The 23521-nt window shown below is 37.9% G+C and overlaps 1 protein-coding gene across 1 annotated transcript; it reads left to right on the top strand.

Annotated features, from left to right (window-relative positions):
• Window positions 1–474: 474 nt before the first annotated feature.
• Window positions 475–5448, top strand: LOC101676231 (zinc finger X-linked protein ZXDB). Its single transcript, XM_004782213.3, is given in 5 exon segments — window positions 475–874; window positions 877–1230; window positions 1232–2725; window positions 2728–2823; window positions 2826–5448. Coding segments are annotated over 5 exon segments (2427 nt in total). The 5' UTR covers window positions 475–577; the 3' UTR covers window positions 3012–5448.
• Window positions 5449–23521: the final 18073 nt, after the last annotated feature.

Here is a 23521-nt window from a genome sequence, read left to right on the forward strand (position 1 = left end):
TCTAATTTCTGTACCAGCAGACATCATTTTCAGTAGAATTTGCTAGCACTATGGTAGTTCAATGCTGACACGTTGTCCCAGGGATTTTCTCCCACTGGATTGATAAATCCAGCCAGGCAGCCATCCAGGGAGCCATCCAGTAAACATTTTTTTTTTTTTTAAACACCACCCTTAGCACTGGGAGGAGGTGGGGTGTTCATTTCGGTATATACAGTGATGTACGGATTTAAGTTGCATTTAGCAGATAGATTGCTAGGTATTCCAGCACCATTTACCGAACGAACTTTCATTTCCTTATTATCTGGGAAGACGTCCTTGATTTCCCACAAATATCAGATGTAGAACTTATTTTTGCATACCAGGTTCTGCCTCTGGGCTTTCTATTTTGTCCCAGAGACCCAGTACCAGAATATTTAAATCAGTGTGTCGTTAAACACGTTTTAATATCTGATAGGACCAGTTTCTGCGCATTGCACATTTTTTTTTTCCTTTCAGGAACGTGTTCAGGCCCGCGGCAGGGGGCGGGGTCGCGCCTCCTCCGCGGCTCTGGTTCCAGTGGAGCCTCACCGACGCGGAGATGGAAAGCCCGAGGCTGCTCCCGGCTGGTGGGACACGACAGAGCGGCGGTGCTCGCAGCCCCGCGGGCGCCAGCCGGTTCCACGGCGGCCCTGACCCGCGGGCTGGCCAGGTCCCCGCGCGCCGCCTCCTGCTGCTCCGGGGCCCCCAAGATGGCGGGCCCGGGAGGCGGCACGAGGAGGCCCGCACGCCCTCACGGGGCCGGGGCCCGGGCCCGATCCCGTTGGCCCCGAGGTTGGACCACGCTGGCGGCGGCGACAGCGATGACTTCTTCCTGGTGCTGCTGGACCCGGCGGCCGGGGCGACGTGGAGACCACGGGCGCCGGCCAGGCCGCGGGGCCTGTATGGAGGGAGGAGGCCGAGCCGGTCCCACAGCTCCAGCAGGGTGAGAGTGGCGCGAATCCCGCGGGCCGCCGGGCGCTAGGCCCTGGCTGCCAGTCCGCAGTCCCCGCCCCATCCCCGGCTGAGAACCCGATCCCCGCCCCAGGCCTGGGACCCGCCGCGGCCTTCACGGGCACGGTCACCATCCACAACCAAAACCTGCTGTTGCGCTTCGAGAACGGTGTCCTCACCCTGGCCACGCCCCCGCCGCCAGCCTGGGAGCCTGGGGTCGCGCCTGCCCCTCAGCCTGGGGGTCTGATGGCTCCGCAAGCCGGGGGTCCCGCACGCCGCGCAGGCCAGCGACTGCCCAGAGCTGCCGCCCGACCTCCTGCTGGCCGAGCCGGCTGAACCGGCGCCGGCCCCAGCGCCTGAGGAGGAGGCAAAGGGCCGGGCCGCAGCCGAAAGTCCCCCCCGCAGGCCGCTGGGCCCAGGCCCGGGCGTGGTGCTGTACCTGTGTCCCGAGGCTCAGTGCGGACAAACTTTCGCCAAGAAGCACCAGCTGAAGGTGCACCTGCTGACTCACAGCAGCAGCCAGGGCCAGCGGCCCTTCAAGTGTCCCCTGGGCGGCTGTGGCTGGACTTTCACCACCTCCTACAAGCTCAAGAGGCACCTGCAGTCGCACGACAAACTGCGGCCCTTTGGCTGCCCTGCAGAGGGCTGTGGCAAGAGCTTCACCACAGTTTATAACCTCAAGGCACACATGAAGGGGCATGAGCAGGAGAACTCGTTCAAATGCGAGGTGTGCGAGGAGAGCTTCCCCACTCAGGCCAAACTCAGCGCCCACCAGCGCAGCCATTTCGAGCCCGAGAGGCCATACCAGTGCGCGTTTTCTGGCTGCAAGAAGACGTTTATCACAGTGAGTGCCCTGTTTTCCCATAACCGTGCCCATTTCAGGGAACAGGAACTTTTTTCCTGCTCTTTTCCTGGTTGCAGCAAACAGTACGACAAGGCTTGTCGCCTGAAAATTCACCTGCGGAGCCACACCGGTGAGAGACCTTTCCTTTGTGACTTTGACGGCTGTGGCTGGAACTTCACCAGCATGTCCAAGCTCTTAAGGCACAAAAGGAAGCACGAGGATGACCGGAGGTTCATGTGCCCTGTGGAAGGCTGTGGGAAATCTTTCACAAGGGCTGAGCATCTGAAAGGCCACAGCATAACCCACCTGGGCACAAAGCCATTTGTGTGCCCTGTGGAAGGCTGCTGTGCCAGGTTCTCTGCTCGCAGTAGTCTTTACATTCACTCCAAGAAACACTTGCAGGACGTGGACACTTGGAAAAGCCGTTGCCCAGTCTCTGCTTGTAATAAACTCTTCACATCCAAGCACAGCATGAAGACCCACATGGCCAAAAGGCACAACCTTGGCCAGGATCTCTTAGCTCAGCTAGAAGCTGCAAATTCTCTTACCCCCAGCAGTGAACTTACCAGCCAGGGACAGAGTGATCTCAGTGATGCAGAGCTAGTGTCTCTCTTCTCTGATGTGCCTGGCAGTAGTTCGGCTGCAGTGCTGGACACAGCATTGGTGAACTCTGGAATCTTAACTATTGATGTGGCTTCTGTGAGTTCAACTCTGGCAGGAAGCCTCCCTACTAATAATAATAATTCCTTGGGGCAGGCTGTGGACCCTCGGGCCTTGATGGCCACCAGCGACCTTCCTCAAAGTCTGGATACCTCTCTGTTTTTTGGAACGACAGCCTCTGGCTTTCAGCAGAGTCCCTTAGATATGGATGATGTTCCAAGTCTAAGTGTGGGGCCATTGGCATCTCTGGGCTCTCTTTGGCTATGAAAAACTCGAGTCAAGAGCCCCAAGCTTTGACCCCCAGCAGTAAGCTAACAGTGGACACAGATGCTCTGACTCCTTCAAGCACCCTTTGTGTGAAAACAGTGTCTCAGAACTACTGCCGCCAACCAAAGCAGAATGGAATGTACATCCTGACTCCGACTTCTTTGGGCAGGAGGAGGAAACCCAGTTTGGCTTCTCCAATGCAGCAGGAAACCATGGTTCTCAGAAAGAAACAGATCTTATCACAGTGACTGGCAGCTCATTTTTGGTATGAACTAACTATTAATTCCTTGCCACGTGGCTTATTCTTGTGAATTACACTCAATTTTTAGGATATTCTGGACTAAATGTTTAACTGCAGTCATTTCTTAGAGGTTTGAAAAAGAACAACACCCTGGGCTCTAAGTTTGGAGATTTAAAATTGTGATCTTGACCCTGGAACTCTCAAGTTCTGTGACCCTGAGCAAGTCACTTAACCTATCTGAGCCTTAATTTCCTTATTTATAAAATGAGGTGGTTTGAATAGATGTTGTTTCTAAGTTCTTTTAAGTCTGTATTTAATGATTTTGTGCTCTTTCTTAAAAATTTTAGGAAATCTTACCTTGATTAACTGTTGCATGCACTTCTAATGTAATGAAAATGCATTGAGAGTTAATCATCAGAACGTAGAACTGGTGTTTAACTTTAAAATTTAATGGAAATTTTGCAGAATGTCAAAATATTTCTAAAATCTAGTGTTAGAGTTTGAAAAAAAAAAAGAAAGCTGAGTATATGGGTTAGTTTTGTTTGCCTCCTTATATTTTAGCTTCTTTTCTTCTTCTCCTTCCCCCCCTCCACCCTCCTCCCCCTTCTTCTTCCTCCTCTGCCTCCTCTTGTTCTTCTTCATGTTTATTTTTATTTTTATTTATGGAAGGCTGTGTTGTGGAAAGTGACAGAGCTTTGATATGAATCAGACTCAGAAATATTGATTTTGTGGTGTTGCATAAGTGGCCTTATAGAAGTCATTTAGCATCAGTAAGCCGCAGTTCCCCAGCTGTACAATGGTCTTTATAATGTAAATATAATTGGTCCATTGTAGACTTATTTTTCTATCCTAGGAGTTAGTTTTGATGGTAGAATGTTAATGTGCTTTTGCATGTTTTAGCATCTTTGTCACTTTGGCATGTTTTGGCATCTTTATCACTTATCCTGCTCCTCTCATTCCTTCCTCAAGGAGAACGAGTTAGCATAATTAAATATGACATTTGTGCAAGCAAAAACATTTATGAATGTTAAGAATCAGGGAAGGGAATATCTTTCTTCCACAAATTAATTTGGATTTTTCTCCATATAATTCCTGTGTAACATTGCCCCCAGGTCCATTAGTCCAAATTATAGTATCTTTGCTCTGCAATCAAAGCCAGCCCATAAAGTGAATATATAGAGCCTGTGATTCCAAGAAAAATCTGGCAATGAATCAGAGTGACATTTTCTCTCTTTATGTCCCAGAGAGCTCATTGCTTGCCTTCTCCCTGAGTTGGAATGAGAGGTTCCATTTGCATTTTGAGTAAATATTGTTTATCTTACATGAGTATAGCATTTTATAGTTTATGTAGCACGTTCACAACTTATATTTGAGCCTCACAATATTGTGAGATAGTTGTGGCAAAGTTTTAACTATAACTTATATTAAAACTTTAAATTTACGTAACTCACATTATAAATGAAATTTATATTTATTATATATATACAGATATATATAAATTTCCATTTTATTCTTCTGAGTTTCATGATCACTTTTGTTTTTAACTACTTTTTCTCTTCCATCGTAATTGATGTCTGTTCCCTTCTGCCACGTCTTGTCTTTCTCCAACCTATTCTTTAACATGTGCATATCAGTCTATGTCATGATCTCTTTTTAAATTTTAATTAGACGGGTCATTTTCATGGTCATCTCTAAGCCATTCCCCTCATGGCCCATTCTTCAGTCACAGTATTTACTGCAAGTCTGAGTATGTGGTACAATATTATTTTCGAGATTTAGATGTCAGTGTGTTTCTATATAATTCAAATGATAATGGGGATATTTTTATGTAAGGTTTTAATAAGACATGTTCTTTTACTTTTCTAAATTTTGTCCCCATGTTGTTCTGCTAGAAAACACTATTTGCTCTGAAACATTCTAGCCCATTACTGCTTGCCTGTAGATGTTTGTGGATGACAATTACAGCACTTTGGTAGTGCACTTTATAATTTGCCACTTTGAAATGCAACTGTATTATCTTTCTGGTTTTTAAATTGGTTGTGCTCATTCAGTGAAAAAACAAGAAGTATATACATAAATTTGTAATTCAAAGAAGTTTTCAGAGTATGATTGTTTCTAACCATTTAGCCATTCTCTCTCAGCACTTTGAAAAGATTTTAAGCCCATTTTGGAAATGTATTGTTATTACTTAAGTCCTCTTAATTAGACGTCTTTTTCTTTTCCTATAGATAGGAATATAGAGGCCTGAGGTAAACATTCAGGTTATAGGCATCTGTTAAGGTATATAATTGTAAGAATATTTTAACATTATTTCACTTTGTTTCTTTAATCCCTCAATCCTTTGCCCTTTCATTAGAGCTATTATAGTCTGTGGAATTTTATTTTTTTTAAATTTTATTTATTTATTTGAGAGAGAGAGAGTAAGCAGTGGGGAGGGGCACAGAGAGAGAGAAATACAGAGAGGGAAAGAAGCAGACTACCTGCAGAACAGGAAGCCCAACACAGGACACCATCCCAGGACCTGAAGACCATGACCTGAGCTGAAGGCAAATGATTAACTGACTGAGCCACCCAGGAGCCCCTATGTGGAATTTTCAATGGACAAATTTTACTTTTCTTGAAGATAGAAAATCTTGTAATTTTTGTTGTCTCACACAGTTTCTTTCAATTTGTTCAAAAAATTTATTTTTCAATACAATTTTCCCAATATGATGGTGAAAATGGCATGACATTACAGTCAGAAGTGTGACTACAAACACAATGGCTACATTTCTGTTAGTGTTGGCCTAAATATGCCATTTTAAAACAAATAATGGGACAGGATTCAATGTTATCTCATTTGCCTCACTCGCCTCTTAAATCCTTGATTTATGAAGATTTTGCCAACTGAAAACAGTAACAAAATGCTCTGCAGAAAGGTTTGCATCCAGGGAAGTCTGTTGAACATGTTCATCATGAGTTAAAATATGTTAATCTTGACATTTTTACCATTATTTCATTATTGTATTACATAATCTTTATTGAAGTGAAACTTGATAGAATATGAGGATCACTTTTCTTTGTGGATTAAATCTTCATATTCTCATCCAGGAAAAAGAAGACTTGGTATAACAGGGTACTCATGACTATTCTTTGATTCTAGATAAAACATTGATTAACTCCATTTTGGGGAATACTCATAATTCCTTAGTAAGTATGGATACCAAACAGATCCACTTGATGATACTTTAGATGGAGCTCTTTCAAAATATGTGCTAATTAAAATATAAGACTGAGCTAAAACTTTTGTATATATTGCTTTTGAACAAAACATTTTCTTGGCAATTAAAAAAAATAAAATGTGTTGGGAACTGAGAGAACAGATTATTTAAACTCTTTGTCAGAACACAACTATATCTGAAAAGCAAAGCATGTACTATTAACTAAATTTTATATTTGTCAAGTCTGGGTTGACAGGGCCTTTGGTAACAGTTTTTAAGCTAGGAAACTCACTGTATTTCAAGTTAATTTACTGACTACTTAAAAAATACAAGGTAGAGTACTAGGAATATAGACAAGAGGAGTAAAATGTAAGCACCATCTTAATTTTGGAAAGGACATGGGAATTCACATAATAAATATTTCACAACTAAACAATATCAAGAAACATGATTTCAGGGGATGCCTAGGTGGCTCAGTTGGTTAAGCAGCTGCCTTCGGCTCAGGTCATGATCCCAGCGTCCTGGGATCAAGTCCCACATTGGACTCCTTGCTCGGCAGGGAGCCTGCTTCTCCCTCTGCCTCTGCCTGCCATTCTGTCTGCCTGTCCTCGCTCACTCTCCCCCTCTCTCTCTCTGATAAATAAATAAAAAATCTTTAAAAAAAAAAAAGAAACATGATTTCAGACACCAAGTTAATGGCTTGGAGGAAAAGGAGGGGCAGTATTCATGCTTTAATGGATGGTTAGGTTTAGTTATGTTGAGAAGAGAGTAGGTGAATTCTAGCCAGGGAAAAAAGCAAAAGAAATAATTTGGAATAGGCCACATGACACTGGAAAGACAATCTAGTTCAGGCTTATGTTTGCTAAGTTCTGGGTGTTGGGGTTAGACTGCCAGTATGAAGTTTAACTCTAAAGAGCTATGAAAATCAGTCATAGTGGATAAGACTTCATTGTGGGCATGGTCTTAATCATGCCCATAATAAATGTGAAGATAATTTAAGAAAGGATGTCAAGTGATAAATAAATAGAAAGTTTAACATAGTAGAAATACATAATGTAGATTTGATGGATGGGGAGATAAAATAATTTAGGAGTCCATTGTAAAATAATTTCAGGGTGCTGTGATTAGGACCTGTAGAGGAATCATGACAGGAAGTGAGAGATATTAGAGATATTCCCAAATTGATGAAACAAATATAACTTGGTGACTCATCGACTATATGAGACATCCATCAGAAAAAGAAAGCAAGATGGGGTGGCTGGGTGGCTCCGTTCGTTAAGTGGCCGACTCTTGATTTTGGTCTGGTCATGATCTCTGTGTCAGGAGATCAAGCACCAGGTCAGGTTCTATGCTCAGTTAAGAGTCTGCTGGAGATTCTCTTCCTCTCCATCTACCCCTCCTCTCAGCTCACACTCTCTCACTCTTTCTAAAATAAGTAAATAAATAAATCTTAAAAAGAAAGCAAGATCTGAAATGACTAGGGATTTCTTGGAGACTATAAAATTACATTTCATTATCATGAGCAAGAAGGATATTGAAATCTTTTCAGGAGTACCTATGGAAAGATGATTAGGGCATGTTTAGTTCATTGAGAAGTGATAGATTATAGTTACCTACTATACTGTAAACTATACATATTGTGGATTATACAATAATCTCTTCCTTACTATGAATATTAAACAGATACTTTATGGTATTTAATAATATAATAAATTCTCCATAATTTGGGAGATGCTGTTCAGTCATCGATTTCAATATTTCCTCAATATAAACATTGTTAGATTAAATTTTATCTGCATTTTTCTCAAACTGGAAGAGATAGGCCTAGGGTTGTCTAAAACTAACTTCCATGTGATCTTTGGGGCTCTTTCCTAATAATGCCTGTGTCATTGACTGTTACGGTATGGGAACTCAGTCACAGGATAACATCCTCTGTTATTTATATACCCCAAAATATTTGTCCTTTTTATTGTTACCCTTACCACTATTGGTGATAACTTAGAAGGAATGGAGTCCAAAGAAAAATGAGAACAAGTAAATTATATTTTAAAATATTTTCATCATAAAAAGTAAGCCTCCACATAGTTTCCTATCACTTTATTCACATTTTGTTGGATTTCTTTCTTCACTGGTTTGTTTTCAACATAAACAATTATTAATAAAGGTGAGTAAGGAGAAAATGAAAAAGACATTTATTTTATTTTTTTATTTTTTTTTTAATTTTATTTATTTATTTGACAGAGATCACAAGTAGGCAGAGAGGCAGGCAGAGAGAGAGAGGAGGAAGCAGGCTCCCTGCTGAGCAGAGAGCCTGATGCAGGACTCGATCCCAGGACCCTGAGATCATGACCTGAGCCGAAGGCAGCGGCTTAACCCACTGAGCCACCCAGGCGCCTCTGAAAAAGACATTTAAAAACTAATTGAAATAATTCTAACAATGGAGGGTAGTCAATGATTCTTAAGAACACTAATAAGATTTGAATCCCTGGGGAATATCTCTTGTTACCAGTTTACTATAAAACTGATAATTATTGAGTGCTTACTCTGTGTGAAACACTATAAATTATTAATGCAAAAGTATATTTAATCAATTCATTTAAACAAGTATTTTTGAGTGAATATTTGACAAATTCTGTCTTTGTGCTTATACACATTAAGATATAAACAAAGAAATAAAAACATAGCAATGAAAATAATATATAATCAAGTTCTAAATGTTTACAATTTGGAATAATACAGATTTAAATAGAATAACAGTTGTCATTCTCAGAATGTGGATTATAGCAATGAGGAAAAACCCAAAGCACATATTATCAAAAGCTATTTCAAAAAATTTGAAGAATCTAAAATTTAATCTGGGATGCAGCTATTAGGATAAACTATCCTAAATTAAAATTTACACAGAACTTTGAACGGTAGCTTAATTACAACAAAATCTTTGGGAAATGAACTTTAAATTTTGCGTTTATTTTTAGTTAATCTAAATTAGAATCCTGGATATAGTCAGTGTTCATCAGTGTACACATATACACACATACCTGCGTACATATATCTGAAAGTGATATTTTGAAATTGTATAAAAACAAATATGCTATTTTCAAATGAATTAGCACGCAAATAAATGGTATTAAGCTAAATAAAATTTCCTCATAATATACACAAAAGAAAACTTAATTTTCTGAAGCAAACAAAAAAATCCCCACAGACTTTAATTAGAAAGTAATTATTTCATGCAGGTACACTAGTTGAAAAGAAGGGTATATAAATTTGATGTGATCTTTAGGATTGAGAACTGGAATTCTGCATGGAGAATCCTGAGAATTCACCAATCATATGGTAACTGTCAGAATAATCATCTAGTAAGCATTTAAGTTTCTGAATAAAATACAGGTAGCTTAATACATTTGGAATAGCAAAATAAAACTCCTTAGTGACAAGCAATGTTGTTTTCAGGGTACAAAATAACTACAAATGGTAGCAAAAACAAAGACATTTCAATTCTTCAAGTGTTTGAACTTTGGGATAAACCCAAGAAATTATTAGTCTTTATCAGGACTTATTTCCCTTTCCTGTTTATGCTGCCATCAGTGTGAGACTACATTACACTGGATGTGGAAGAAAGTAGCTGATCACATGTCTTTTTATGAGGAAATCAGCCAAAATAGAGAGCTGAACTGGAAATTCCACAGGCAATGACTCAGTAAATAGAGCAGCAGTTTATTCTAGGCAGGTTCCAATTTTAGATTATGTGCTGCTAGATGGAATGAGTACTTTTTTCCTCTCAATTCATGTTGGCATTCTAGTTAATACTAAATTTAGCACTTGGAGTTTCTATGAAATTCAACATTTTTTCCCTGTAAAATTACCTTATGTTCCTGTGCTTCTTAGAGCTAATTATTATTTTATTTTTAATTATCAATAGTATCAATAAACACTGTATCAGAAGCTATGACATAGAGAAAAAAGAGATGCCATATATTTTTTATTGTCTCACTGATGAGGGAGCAGGAAGCTGGCTGAGGACAAAGCAAAAGCTGGCGCCTTGCACCCCCTCTTCACCCACTCCCCTCCATATGTGTAGCATTCCTCAGGCACCCCTGACTGCCATAAAACGATAAATAGTTAACTTGCAGGGATCGCAATCCTGCAGAACAGGAATCTCCCTTGCTCTACAGATGTCCTAGAGACCTAAACAGGGAGGTTACCTTATCAATAGCACAAATTTCCAGAGGCAAATAACTCTTGGGTTCTGAAGCCCTAATGTCTCCCTCCTCACCATAAACTGGAGGAGGCTGAGGTAGAAGGGAATGTAAATGATAGCAGGATCATAATACCCCACCAAGAATCTCCCAACAATCTTGATGTTAATACCTGACCTAAGGATGACATTGATCAAGCCATAAGGGCAAGGACTCCCCCCGGCACCTTGTAGGCCCTCCCTAACATGTGAGAACTCTGTTGAAATCTCCCATCCCTTCACCACCTCCCCCCAACCGTGGGCTATATAACATGCCTACCCTCACAACCCGGGGCAGCAGCTCTTCCTGCCCACGGGTCCTGTCCCCGTGCTTTAATAAACCACCATTTTGCACCAACGACGTCTTAAGAATTCTTTCTTTAGTCGTCGGCTCCGAACCTCCTCACCCCACTGAACCTGACTTAGGTTCTGGGACTTCATCATCACTTTTTGAGGTGTTGATTAAGTGAAGCTTATTTTTCTCTGGGGTATGTCACTATTGTTTATGTAATCTTGCTGATTAATCTTATATATTTTAGAACATATTACAGTCCATTTTTAGAAGTCCATTTAGAAGTCTGCAACATTGAATTTTTGATGAGTCCCTAAAAATTTGGTTGCCTTGTATTTTATTCAATTTTTATAGTAGGTGGTGGATAGTCCTTTTCACTGCTTAAATATACTGAGTATCATAAAAATTCATGGCTCACAGGAATTTTTTTGCAAAGTGATCCTGATTGTACTAGACTTCAGATCTCTTTGGGGGGCAAAAATTCCTCAAAGATTAAGTGGTACCTGGATTTACAAAAATCATTAAGGATTCCTCCCAAAAATGGAAATAAGAAAATAAAATTGAAATAAAATTGAAACAACAACAGAGAAAGAAGTTAATTTTGTTTCATAGCCAAGTGTTTTAGTTTTTCCTAAGTATCTTTGGTTGACAACATCTGGATAAAAGCACAATGGCAATTTTGAAACATGCCTTGTATTTTCCAATTACAGTTAGTAATACAAAAATTTCAAATAGATGTTATTACAATATTGGTCATCTATCTGTCTAATAACCATCTGACTTTCTGAAGTTTCATGAAGATAGTAAAAAGTAAAAAGTTTTCCAACTTTAGGACTATGAAATGCCAAAATGTGCTTCATATGGCAGATAATCTCGGTAGTTGGTGTTTTTAACTATTTCTACTACAAATATCCTTTAAAGTGGATTATTAGTTTTATTTATTTATTTATTTTTATTTTTATTTTTTTTAAGATTTTTTTTTATTTGTTTATTTGACAGAGAGAGACAGAGAGGTCACAAGTAGGCAGAGAGGCAGGCAGAGAGAGAGAGAGAGGGAGAAGCAGGCTCCCCGCCAAGGAGAGAGCCCGATGTGGGGCTCGATCCCAGGATCCTGGGATCATGACCTGGGCCGAAGGCAGAGGCTTAACCCACTGAGCCACCCAGGCGCCCCTGGATTATTAGTTTTTAGGGTGTTCAGTTTTATAAGTTTTTCTTATATATTTTGAAACTAGGTATGTATTTTATTAGATATTAGATATGTAATTTGCAAATATCTTCTCCTATGTTATAGGTTTCATTTTAGTTTTGTTGATCATTTCCTTTGCTGTGCAGAAGCCTTTAATTTTGATGAAGTCCCACTAGTTTATATTTACTTTTGCTTCACTTGTCTTAGGATACATACCTAGAAAGAAGTTGCTATATATTATGTTAAAGAAGTTATTGTCTGTGTTCCCTTCTAGGATTTTTATGGTTCAAGACCTCACATTTAGGTTTTAATCCATTTTGAGTTTATTTTTGTGTATGGTATAAGAAAGTGGTTCAGTTTCATTGTTTTGCATGGTGCTGTCCAGTTTTCCTAACACTATTTATTTGAAGAAACTGTCTTTTTCCCACTGGATATTCTTTACTGATTTGTTGAAGAATAATTGACCATATAGTTGTGGGATCATTTCTGGATTTTCTATATATGTGTCTGTTTTTGTGCCAGTACCATACTGTCTTGATTACTATGGCTTTGTAGTATAACTTAAAGTCCAGAATTGTGATGCCTCCAGCTTTTCTTTTCTTTTTCAAGGTTGCTTTGGCTACTTGAGGTCTTTTGTGGTTTCATACAAATTTTGGGATGGTTTGTTGTAGGTCTGTGAGAAATACCGTTGGTGTTTTGATAAAGATTACATTAAATATGTAGAATGCCTTGGGCAGTATAGATATGTTAACAATGTTTTTTCTTCTAATCCATGGGCATTGAATCTTTTTACCATTTCTATCCTTCACCTTTAGTTTCTTTCATCAGTGTTTTATAATTTTTCCCCCACTGGAAAATAATTTTCAGAGTACAGGTCTTTCCACCTCTTCAGTTAGGTTTATTTTTAAGTTTCTTGTTGCTTTTAGTGTGATTATAAATGGGATTGAGTCCTTAATTTCTCTTTCTGCTGCTTCATTATTGGTGTATAGAAATGCAACAGATTTCTGTACACTGATTTTGTATCCTGCAACTTTACTGAATTTGTTTATCAGTTCTACCAGGATTTTTTTTTGCGGGGGAATCTTTCAGGTTTTCCCTGTAGAGTGTCATGTCATTTGCAAATAGGTAAAGTTTTACTTCTTCCTTGACAACTTGAATGCCCTTTATTTCTTTTTGTTGTCTGATTGCTAAGGCTAGGACTTAGAGTACTATGTTAAATAAAAGTAGTGAGGGAGATATCCTTGTCTTGTCCTGACTATAGGGGTAACACTCTCAGTTTTTCCACATTGAGGATTATATCAGCCATGGTTTTCTATATGTGGCTCTTATTATGTTGAGGTATGTACCCTCTAATCCCACTGTGGTGAGGGTTTTTAGCATGAATCAATGTATTTTTTCAAATGTTTTTTCTGCATCTATTGAAATGATTATATGGTTCTTATCCTTTATTTTATTAATTTGATGTATCACATTGACTGATTTGTTAATATTGAATTTGCAGACCAGGAATAAATCCAACTTCATTGTGGTGAATGATTTTTTTAATGTGTTGTTAGATTCAGGTTGCTAGTATGTTATCGATAATTTTTGCATCTATGTTCATCAAGAATATTGCCCTGCAGTTCTCTTTTTTAGTGTTGTGTTTTTCTGGTTTTGGTTTCAGGGTAATGCCGGTTTCATAGAAATAACTTTTAAGTTTCCCTTCCTTTTCAGTTTTTTGGAATAGTTGGAAAAGAATAGGTATTACCTCTTCTTTAAGTATTTGATAGAATTCACCTGTGAAGCCATCTGGCCCTGGACTTCTGTTCATTACAAGTTTTTGTTTATTACAGATGCATTTTTGTTGCCAGTTATAGGTCTGTTCAAGTTTTCTATTTCTTCCTGTTTCAGTTTTAATAGTTTATATGTTTCTAGGAATTCATCCATTTCTTCTAGGTTGTCCAATATCTTGGCATGTATTTGTTTGTTTTTCTGTAGCGTTGGTTATTTCTCATCTCTTATTTGTGATTTTATCTAGATCCTCTTTTCTTTTTGATAAGTCTGGGTAGGGGTTTATCAATTTTTTTTCAAAAACCTAGCTCCTAATTCCATTGTTCTGTTCTATGAGTTTTTTCTTCATCAGGTCTATATCATTTATTTCTGCTCAAATCTTAATTTTTTACTTCCTTCTGCTTGCTTTAGCTTTTGCTTGTTGTTCTTTTTCTAGTTCCCTTAGGTTTAAGAGTAGGTTGTTTATTTGAGATTTTTCTTATCTTGAGGTAGGCCTGTATTGCTATATACTTCCTCATAGGACCACCTTTGCTGCATCCCAGAGGTTTTGGAACATTGTGTTTTCATTTTCATTTGTTACTTTGCACTTTTTTTTATTACTTATTTGACTTCCTGATTGACCCATTCATTGTTTTGTAGCATGTTCTTCAACCTCCATATATCTGTGCTCTTTCTAATATTTTTCTTGTGGTTGACTTCTAGTTTCATAACATTGTGGTTAGAGAAGATGCATGGTAGGATTTTGATTTTTTTTTAATTTGTTGAGGCCTGTTTTGTAAGCTATTATGTGATCTATTCCGCAGAATTTCCATGTACACTTGAAAAGAATGAGTATTCTGCTGCTTTAGGATGGAAGGTTCTGAATATATCTGCTAAGTTCATCTGATCCACTGTGCCATTCAAAACTATTGTTTCCTTATTGATTTTCTGTTTAAATGATCTGTCCTTTGATGTAAGGGTGTTAAAGTCCCCTATTATTATTATATAATTATCAATTAGATCCTTTATGTTTGTTGTAACTGTTTTATGTATTTTGATGCTCCTATGTAGGGTCCATAAATATTTACAATTGTTATATCTTCTTATTGGATTGCCCCTTGTATTATTATATAGTGTCCTTTTTTGTCTCTTGTCACAGTCTGTTTTAAAGTCTACTTTGTTTGATCCAAGAAGGCGGTGGATAATAGAACCCTAGGCTCACCTGGTCCCAAGAGTACAACTAGATAACTATCAATCATCCTAAATACTCCAGAAATCAACCTGAAGCCTAACAGAACAATCACAGGGAGAGAGAGGCCACATCAAAGAAGGCAGAACGTTTGGAGACATGGGTTAGTTGAGGAAAGGACTGTGGATGCTGCAAAGAGGAGAGAGCTGTGGTCATAAAGAAGGGTGAGAGAATGAGGGGGGAGCACAGAAGGGGAATGCACAAGGAGAACATTTCCCCAAAGCCTTTGGCTGAGAAAATAAGAGGGGCTGGATTTTGTGAGTTCTTGCACCCAATGAGGCCTAAAGCCTGAAGACATTTCTATGGAATGCAGAAAGATATTTGCAAGTGACAAATCCAAGGAAGGGCTAGTATCCACAATCTATAAAGAATTTAGAAAACTCAACACCTGGGGCCCTGGGTGGCTCAGTCGTTAAGTGTCTGCCTTCGGCTCAGGTCATGAACCCAGGGTCCTGGGATTGAGCCCTGCATAGGGCTCCCTGCTTGGCAGGAAGTCTGCTTCTCCCTCTCCCACTCCCTCTGCTTATGTTCCTTCTCTTGCTGTCTCTCTCTCTGTCAAATAAATAAATAAAATATTTTAAAAAGACAGAGAGAGAGAGAGAGAGAGAGAGAATGAAAACTCAATACCCAAAAAACAAATAACCCAGTTAAGAAATGGGCAGAAGACATGAACAGACATTTCTCCAAAGAAGACATAGATGGCCAACAGACACAAGGGAAGTTATTCAACACCCTTTATCATCAGGGAAATGCAAATCAAATCTACAAGGACATATCACTTCTCACCTGTCAGAATGTCTAAAATCAACAACACAAGAAACAACAGATGTTAGTGAGGAAGTGGGGAAAAGAAAACCCTCTTGCAATGTTGGTGGGAATGCAAACTGGTGTAGCCACTGCAGTAAATAGTATGGAGATTCCTCAAAAACTAAACAATAAAACTAGCCTATAATCCAATAACTGCACTACTTGGGATTTTCCTCAAGGAATATAAAATACTAATTCAAAGGGATATATGCCCCTCAATGTTTGTGGCAACATTATCTCCTATAGCCAAGTTATAGAAACAGCCCAAGTGTCCATGGAATGATGAATAGATAAAGATGTGGTTTATATTTATGATGGTATATTAGCCACATAAAAAATGAAATTTTTCCATTTGCAAGTACATGAATGCTAGAGATTGTTATGCTAAGTGAAATAAGTCAGTCAGAGAAAGACAAATACCATATGATTTCACTGATATCTGGCAATTAAGAAACAAAACAAATGATCAAAGGGACAAAAGAGAGAGAGACAAACAAAGAAACATATTTTTAACTTTAGAAAGCAAATTGATAGTGACCATATGGGAGGTAGGTGGGGAGATAGGTTCCATACATGATCAGGATTAAAGAGTGAATTTGTTGTGATGATAACAGAGTGTTGTATGGAAGTGTTGAATCACTATATTGTACACCTGAAACTAATATTACATTGTATGTTAATTAACTGGAGCTCAAATAAAAGCTTTAAAAAAAAAGTCTACTTTGTTTGATATAAGTTTGCTACTCAACTTTATTTTAATATCCTTTTGCATGACAGATACTTCTCCATCCCCTTACCTTCAATCTGCAGGTGTCTTTAGGTCTGAAATGAGTTGTAGGCAGCATATAGATGTGTCTTGATTTTTTTTAATCCATTCTGTTACCCTATATTCTTTAATATTTTATTTATTTATTTGACAGAGATAGAGCACAGGCAGGGGGAGTGGCAGGCAGAGGGAGGGGAAGAAGCAGGGTTCCTGAAGAGCAGGGGTAGCCCGATGTGGAACTCAATCCTAGGACTCCAAGATCATGAGCTGAGCAAAAGGCAGTTGTTAAACCAACTGAGTCAACCAGGTGCCTCCACCTTTATTTGTTGGAGCATTTAGTCCATTCACATTCAAATTATTGAAAGATATGTATTTATTTTATCATTTTAGTTTTTGTGGTTGTTTCTGAAGAGTTTTTCTGATCTTTATTTCACTGCTGATGTATATGAATTTCTTTCTCTCTTTGTATGCTTATTAGTGGTATTTGATATATTGTTTCCATTAGGTTTGTATATAGCCTCATCTGCATATAGTAGTCTACATTAAGCAGATGATCTTTTAAGTTTGCTGGTTCATGTGATTTATGTAAATTTTTGGCAAAAAAAAGACCGATAATGTTTTATAAAAATACATGTCTTCTGAATTATCAAGTTTCAGTATAATACAATAATGCAATTTTATTCTATTTGAGTGTGTTCTTGAGCTTATATAGATTTGTTGATTATATAAGCTGACATCATATCTATTAGAAGTTTAAGATTATTTATGTAACTGTGCATTTATAAAAAATTTCCTCATTCTGACAAGGTTTATTCAATAGTAATTATGCTTTATAATATGTCAACTTATTTTTGAAAATAAGCCTCATCTGTATATATATGTATTTATATACCACATCTTTTTTTATCCACTTATCTTTTTTTTTTAAGTTTCTTCTCAGTGTCCCAGAATTCATTGTTTAGGCACCACACCCAGTGCTCCATGCAATATGTGCCCTCCATAATACCCACCACCAGGTTCACCCAACCTCCCACTCCCCTCCCCTCCCAAAACCCTCAGTTTGTTCCTCAGAGTCCACAGTCTCTCATGGTGAACACTAAGGTTACTTCCAAATCTGAGCTATTGTAAACAATACTGCAATAAACTTAAGGGTCCATATAATTTTTTGAATTTGTGTTTTTGTTTTCTTTGGGTAAATACCAGTACTGGAATTACTGGATATATGGTAGTTCTATTTTTAATTTTTTGACGAACTTCCAATCTGTTTTCCACAATTGTTGCACTAATTTTCATTCCTATCAACAGTGCACAAGACTTCTTTACACAACACATCTTCCTTATCAACATTTAGTTCTTGCATTTCTTATTTTATCCATTCTGACAGGTGTCATGTGATATCTCACTGTAGTTTTGATTTGCATTTCCTAGAATATTAGTGATGGTGAGTACCTTTTCATGTGTCTTCTGGGCATTTGTATGTTCATCTTCAAAAACTGTCTATTCAGGTTCCCTGCCCATTTTTATTTGATTATTTGATTGCTTGGTGTGTGCAAGAGTGTGCAAGTGTGTGTGTGTGTGTGTGTGTGTGTGTGTTGAGTTGCATAAGTTCTTCATATATTTTGGATATTAACTCCTTAGGAGATATATCATTTGCAAATAACTTCTCCCATTCAGTAGGTTACCCTTTTGTTTTATTGATGGTTTCCTTTGCTGTGCAAAAGTTTTTCTTATTTTGCTGTCCCAGTAGTTTAATTTTCTTTTTGTTTCCCTCCCCTGAGGGGACATTATCTAGAAAAATGTTCTTACAGCTGATGACAAAGAGCTTACTTCATGTTTTCTTCTAAGAATTTAAGGGTTTAAGGTTTCACATTAAAGTTTATAATCCATTTTGAGTTTATTTTCATGTATTGTGTTAAAAGGTGGTCCAGTTTCATCATTTGCCCTGTAGCTATTCAGTTTTCTAACCACTATTTATCAAAGATGGTGTCTTATCTCCATTGTATAGTCTTGCAGTTTTTGTCATAGATTAATTGGTCCTATAACTGTGAGTTTATTTCTGGAATCTCTATTCTGTTTCATTGATATTTGTGTCTATTTTGTACCATATTGACTTTTTGTGTGTTTTTATTTAAATTCCAGTTAGTTAACATACAGTGCAATATTAATTTCTGGTATACAAAATAGTGATGCAACACTCGATACAACACCTGGTGCTCAGCACAAGCACACTCCTTAGTCCCGATTACCTACTTAACTGACCCCCCCCACACCTCCCTTCTGGTAAACATCTGTTTATTCTCTAGAGTTAAGAGCCCTTTTTTTTCTGTTTTGATTACTAAGGCTTTGTAGTATGTCTTGAAATCTGGGGTTATCATAATCAGTCATTAAAAAAAAATAAGATCTAATCATTTACAACAAAGTGGGTGGGACTAAAGGGTATAATGCTAAGTGAAATAAGTCAGCCAGAGAAAGACAAAAACCATATGATTTCACTCATGTGGAATTTAAGAAACAAACAAATGGACATATAAAAAGAAACAAACAAAAGACAGAGACTTTCATTTATTTATTTGTTTGTTTGTTTGTTTAATTTTTTCAATTTATTTATTTTCAGAAAAACATTATTCATTATTTTTGCACCACACCCAGTGCTCCATGCAATCCGTGCCCTTTATGATACCACCCAACCTCCCACCCAATACCCCTTCAAAACCCTCAGATTGTTTTTCAGAGTCCATAGTCTCTTGTGATTCACCTCCCCTTCCAATTTCCCTCAACTCCCTTCTCCTATCTCCCCATGTCCTCCATGCTATTTGTTATGCTCCACAAATAAGTGAAACCATATGGTAATTGACTCTCTCTGCTTGACTTATTTCACTCAGCATAATCTCTTCCAGTCCCGTCCATGTTGCTACAAAAGTTGGGTATTCATCCTTTCTGATGAAGGCATAATACTCCATAGTGTATATGGACCACATCTTCCTTATCCATTCGTCCGTTGAAGGGCATCTTGGTTCTTTCCACAGTTTGGCGACTGTGGCCATTGCTGCTATAAACATTGGGGTACAGATGGCCCTTCTTTTCACGACATCTGTATCTTTGGGGTAAATACCCAGGAGTGAAATGCAGGGTCATAGGGACGTCCTATTTTTAATTTCTTGGGGAATCTCCACACTGTTCTCCAAAGAGGCTGCACCAACTTGCATTCCCACCAACAGTGGAAGAGGGTTCCCCTTTCTCCACATCCTCTCCAACACATGTTGTTTCCTGTTTTGTTAATTTTGGCCATTCTAACTGGTGTAAGGTGATATCTCAATGTGGTTTTAATTTGAATCTCCCTGAGGGCTAATGATGATGAACATTTTTTTCATGTGTCTGATAGCCATTTGTATATCTTGATTGGAGAAGTGTCTGTTCATATCTTCTGTCCATTTTTTGATATGTTTGCCTGTTTTGTGTGTGTTGAGTTTGAGGAGTTCATTATAGATCCTGGATATCAACCTTTAAGACAGAGACTTTTAAATACAGAGAACAAACTGTTTTCTTTTTGCCAGAGAGGTGGTGGGTGGAGGGATGGGTAAAATAGATAGAATGGATTAAGAGTACTTTTTATTATTATTAATTTATTTATTTGTTAATTTCTTTTCAGTGTACCAGAATTCATTGTTTATGTACCACACCCAGTGTTCCATGCAATATGTGCCCTCAATAATACCCACCACCAGACTCACCAAACCTCCCACACCCCACCCCTCCAGAACCCTCAGATTGTTTTTCAGAGTCCATAGTCTCTCCTGGTTCGTCCCCCCTCCAATCTCCCCCAACTACCTTCTCTTCTCCATGTCCCCATGTCCTCCATGCTATTTCTTATGCTTCACAAGTAAGTGAAACCATATGATAATTGATTCTCTCTGCTTGACTTATTTCGCTCAGCATATCTAAACTTTTAAAAAAGGGTTTATTTATCTTGGTAACCTGAGTAATATGCAGTATTTTTGATTCATTAATTGAAATTAATATAACAGTGTATGTCAATTATGCCTCAATAAAATATAAAAATTAAAAAATAATCTTCACCTATTCTTTCTTTATTTCTTACACAATTTTCCCCATCTTTATTTGGTGTAGTAAAAAGGTATAATTGACCAATTAGAAATAATATATTATATACACTTAAAGACAGTTCCCAAGATATTTCTGATAACTTAAACCTTAGTCTTAAGCTAATTTAAGTATGTACGTTATACAGGATGTGCTTTTTAAAGAATTTATTTATTTATTTTAGAGATAGAGCATGAGCAGGGGTGAGGGCAAAGGGAGAGAGAGAGAAAGAATGTCAAGCAAACTGCCCACTGAGTGTGGATTCTGATTCAGGGCTGAATTCCAGGACCCTGAGATCATGACCTGATTCAAAACCAAGAATACTATGCTTAAGTGATTGAGCCACTGAGGCACACCAAAGATATGCTTGTATTAAGGAAAAGGGGAGTAATTTTGTCCTAAAGTAAAATGACTTATTTTTCCAGAACAAAAAGGAGGAGAATAAGGAACAGAAACTGAATGGTATGGAAAGTAGAAGTTTCATTAAAAAAGTAATTTTATTACTCATGGTCCAGCTGTATATAATTTGATGGGTTTGTTTATAAGATTAAAAGAAAAAACATTAACTGCTTTATTATCAAAGAGTATACTACTGCAAAATCAAAATTCGTTTTTTCTCTGATAAAATTACACATTTTTCTTAGATTATTGATTTTTTTTAAACCAGAAACTTAATCTTTTTTTTTTTTTTTGACAAGACTTTTGGTAGTGCAGTCTTCAAATTCTTTTTTTTAAATTATTATTATGTTCGATTAGCCAACATATAGATTATTGGTTTATTTTTAACAAGATGTTATAAAAGTTTTTCCTTTACCTTCTGAGTAATCTGCTTAGAGGGCAACAATTCTATGTCCTATCAGAATAATTTTCTGCACTTTATGTTAACATTATCATGTCCTTGATTCTTTAAGAGAACCAAGTCTTTGCACTTTTAAGAGCAAAGGTTTTTGTGTTATTTTGTGTTTTTTTTTACAATTATGTTACATGCCATACTTATTTGTAAAATATTTAATTGTCACTTTGTTTAATTAGGTAGCCAAGTACTGTTTCCATAGTGACGTATGATATTATTTAACTCTCTATTCCAACCTCCTAACAAAAGTTGACATATTGTCTTCTCAAAATCAAATGCTGAATGATGATACTTTTCTTTTTTTTTTTTAGAGAGAGAGTGTGTGTGCGTGTGAGCAAGGCGCCATGGCAGAGAGAGTGGGAAAGAGAGAACCTTAAGCAGAATCTTAAGCCCCCCGATATGGGGCTCAGTTTTGCAACACTGAGATCATGATCTGAGCCAAAATCAAGAGTCAGATGCTCAACCAACTAAGCCACACAGACGTCCCCTAAATGATGTATTTTAATCTCAAATTGTCTTTGGAATTTCTCAGACAACTCCTAGAAAATTTTAAAGTGTTTGCTTTTTCATCTTGTAAAAATAAAAGTGCTAAAAATAATTAAATTTATTTTATATTATAGAAGTTGTATGAGGCATTTTGTCAAATAAATGCTTAATCTTTCCCTAATTAAATTTGTATGGGTAGAATGTTCACATGATTTTTTTTTTAAAGTTAACTTCCTAAAAGGTTTTCAATGTTCAGGATATGTTTCTGTTCATACCAATCATGGCAATGTTTTTGACTTACATTAGACAACAATGTTATGAGTCATAACGTCAATTACTTTTAAAAATGGTTACTTGGTTGCAATTTTATTTCATTAATTGAAATATGATATATATTCTGGGGTAGTGGTTTTCAAGTGAGGATTCACATGGTGGACCTATGGAGTCTTAATATATAGATTTTTTTAAATTTATTTTTTATTTTCAGCATAACAGTATTCATTATTTTTCCACCACACCCACTGCTCCATGCAATCCATGCCCTCTAAAATACCCACCACCTAGTACCCCAACCTCCCACCCACCCACAAATTCAAACCCCTCAGATTGTTTTTTAGAGTCCATAGTCTCTCATGGTTCACCTCCCCTTCCAATTTCCCCCAACTCCCTCTCCTCTCTTTCTCCCCATGTCCTCCATGCTATTTGTTATGCTCCACAAATAAGTGAAACCATATGGTAATTGACTCTCTCTGCTTGACTTATTTCACTCAGCATAATCTCTTCCAGTCCCATCCATGTTGCTACAAAAGTTAGCAAGACAGGAAACAACGTGTTGGAGGGGATGTGGAGAAAGGGGAACCCTCTTACACTGTTGGTGGGAATGCAAGTTGGTGCAGCCTCTTTGGAGAACAGTGTGGAGGTTCCTCAAGGAATTAAAAATAGAACTTCCCTATGACCCTGCCATTTCACTCCTGGGTATTTACTCCAAAGATATAGATGTCGTGAAAAGAAGGGTCATCTGTACCCCAAAGTTTATAGCAGCAATGGCCACAGTCGCCAAACTGTGGAAAGAACCAAGATGCCCTTCAACAGATGAATGGATAAGGAAGATGTGGTCCATATACACTATGGAGTATTATACCTCCATCAGAAAGGACGAATACCCAACTTTTGTAGCAACATGGACGGGACTGGAATATATAGATTTTTGAGAGCATTTCTTCATTTGCAATCAGATTATATATCAACTCCCTAAATCTCATGGTTATAATATGTGCTTACATATTTTTTCACTGCCTTGAAATTTTGGCTTATAAAAGAGCCATGAACACAAGTGTTGCTGAATGTTGATCTGGACAAGTGTTCTCCACATGAAAAATCCCCTTGGCTCTTTTAAGTAACCAGGGGACCCATCTCAATGGGAAAGCATTCAAGAAATTCAGTAAGTTGTTTATTTTTATTTTTTTTAATCTTAATTTTTTAACCTGAATTCAGTTGAGCAACATATAGTAAGCACATCATTAGTTTCAGATGTAGAGTTTGATAACTCATCAGTTACATATAATACCCAGTGTTCATCACGTCACGTGCCCACCTTAATGTCCATCACCAAAT

The sequence above is a fragment of the Mustela putorius genome, unplaced genomic scaffold, assembly GCF_011764305.1.
Source record: "Mustela putorius furo isolate JIRA1106 unplaced genomic scaffold, ASM1176430v1.1 tig00004001_pilon_pilon_pilon, whole genome shotgun sequence".
Taxonomy (NCBI): domain Eukaryota; kingdom Metazoa; phylum Chordata; class Mammalia; order Carnivora; family Mustelidae; genus Mustela; species Mustela putorius.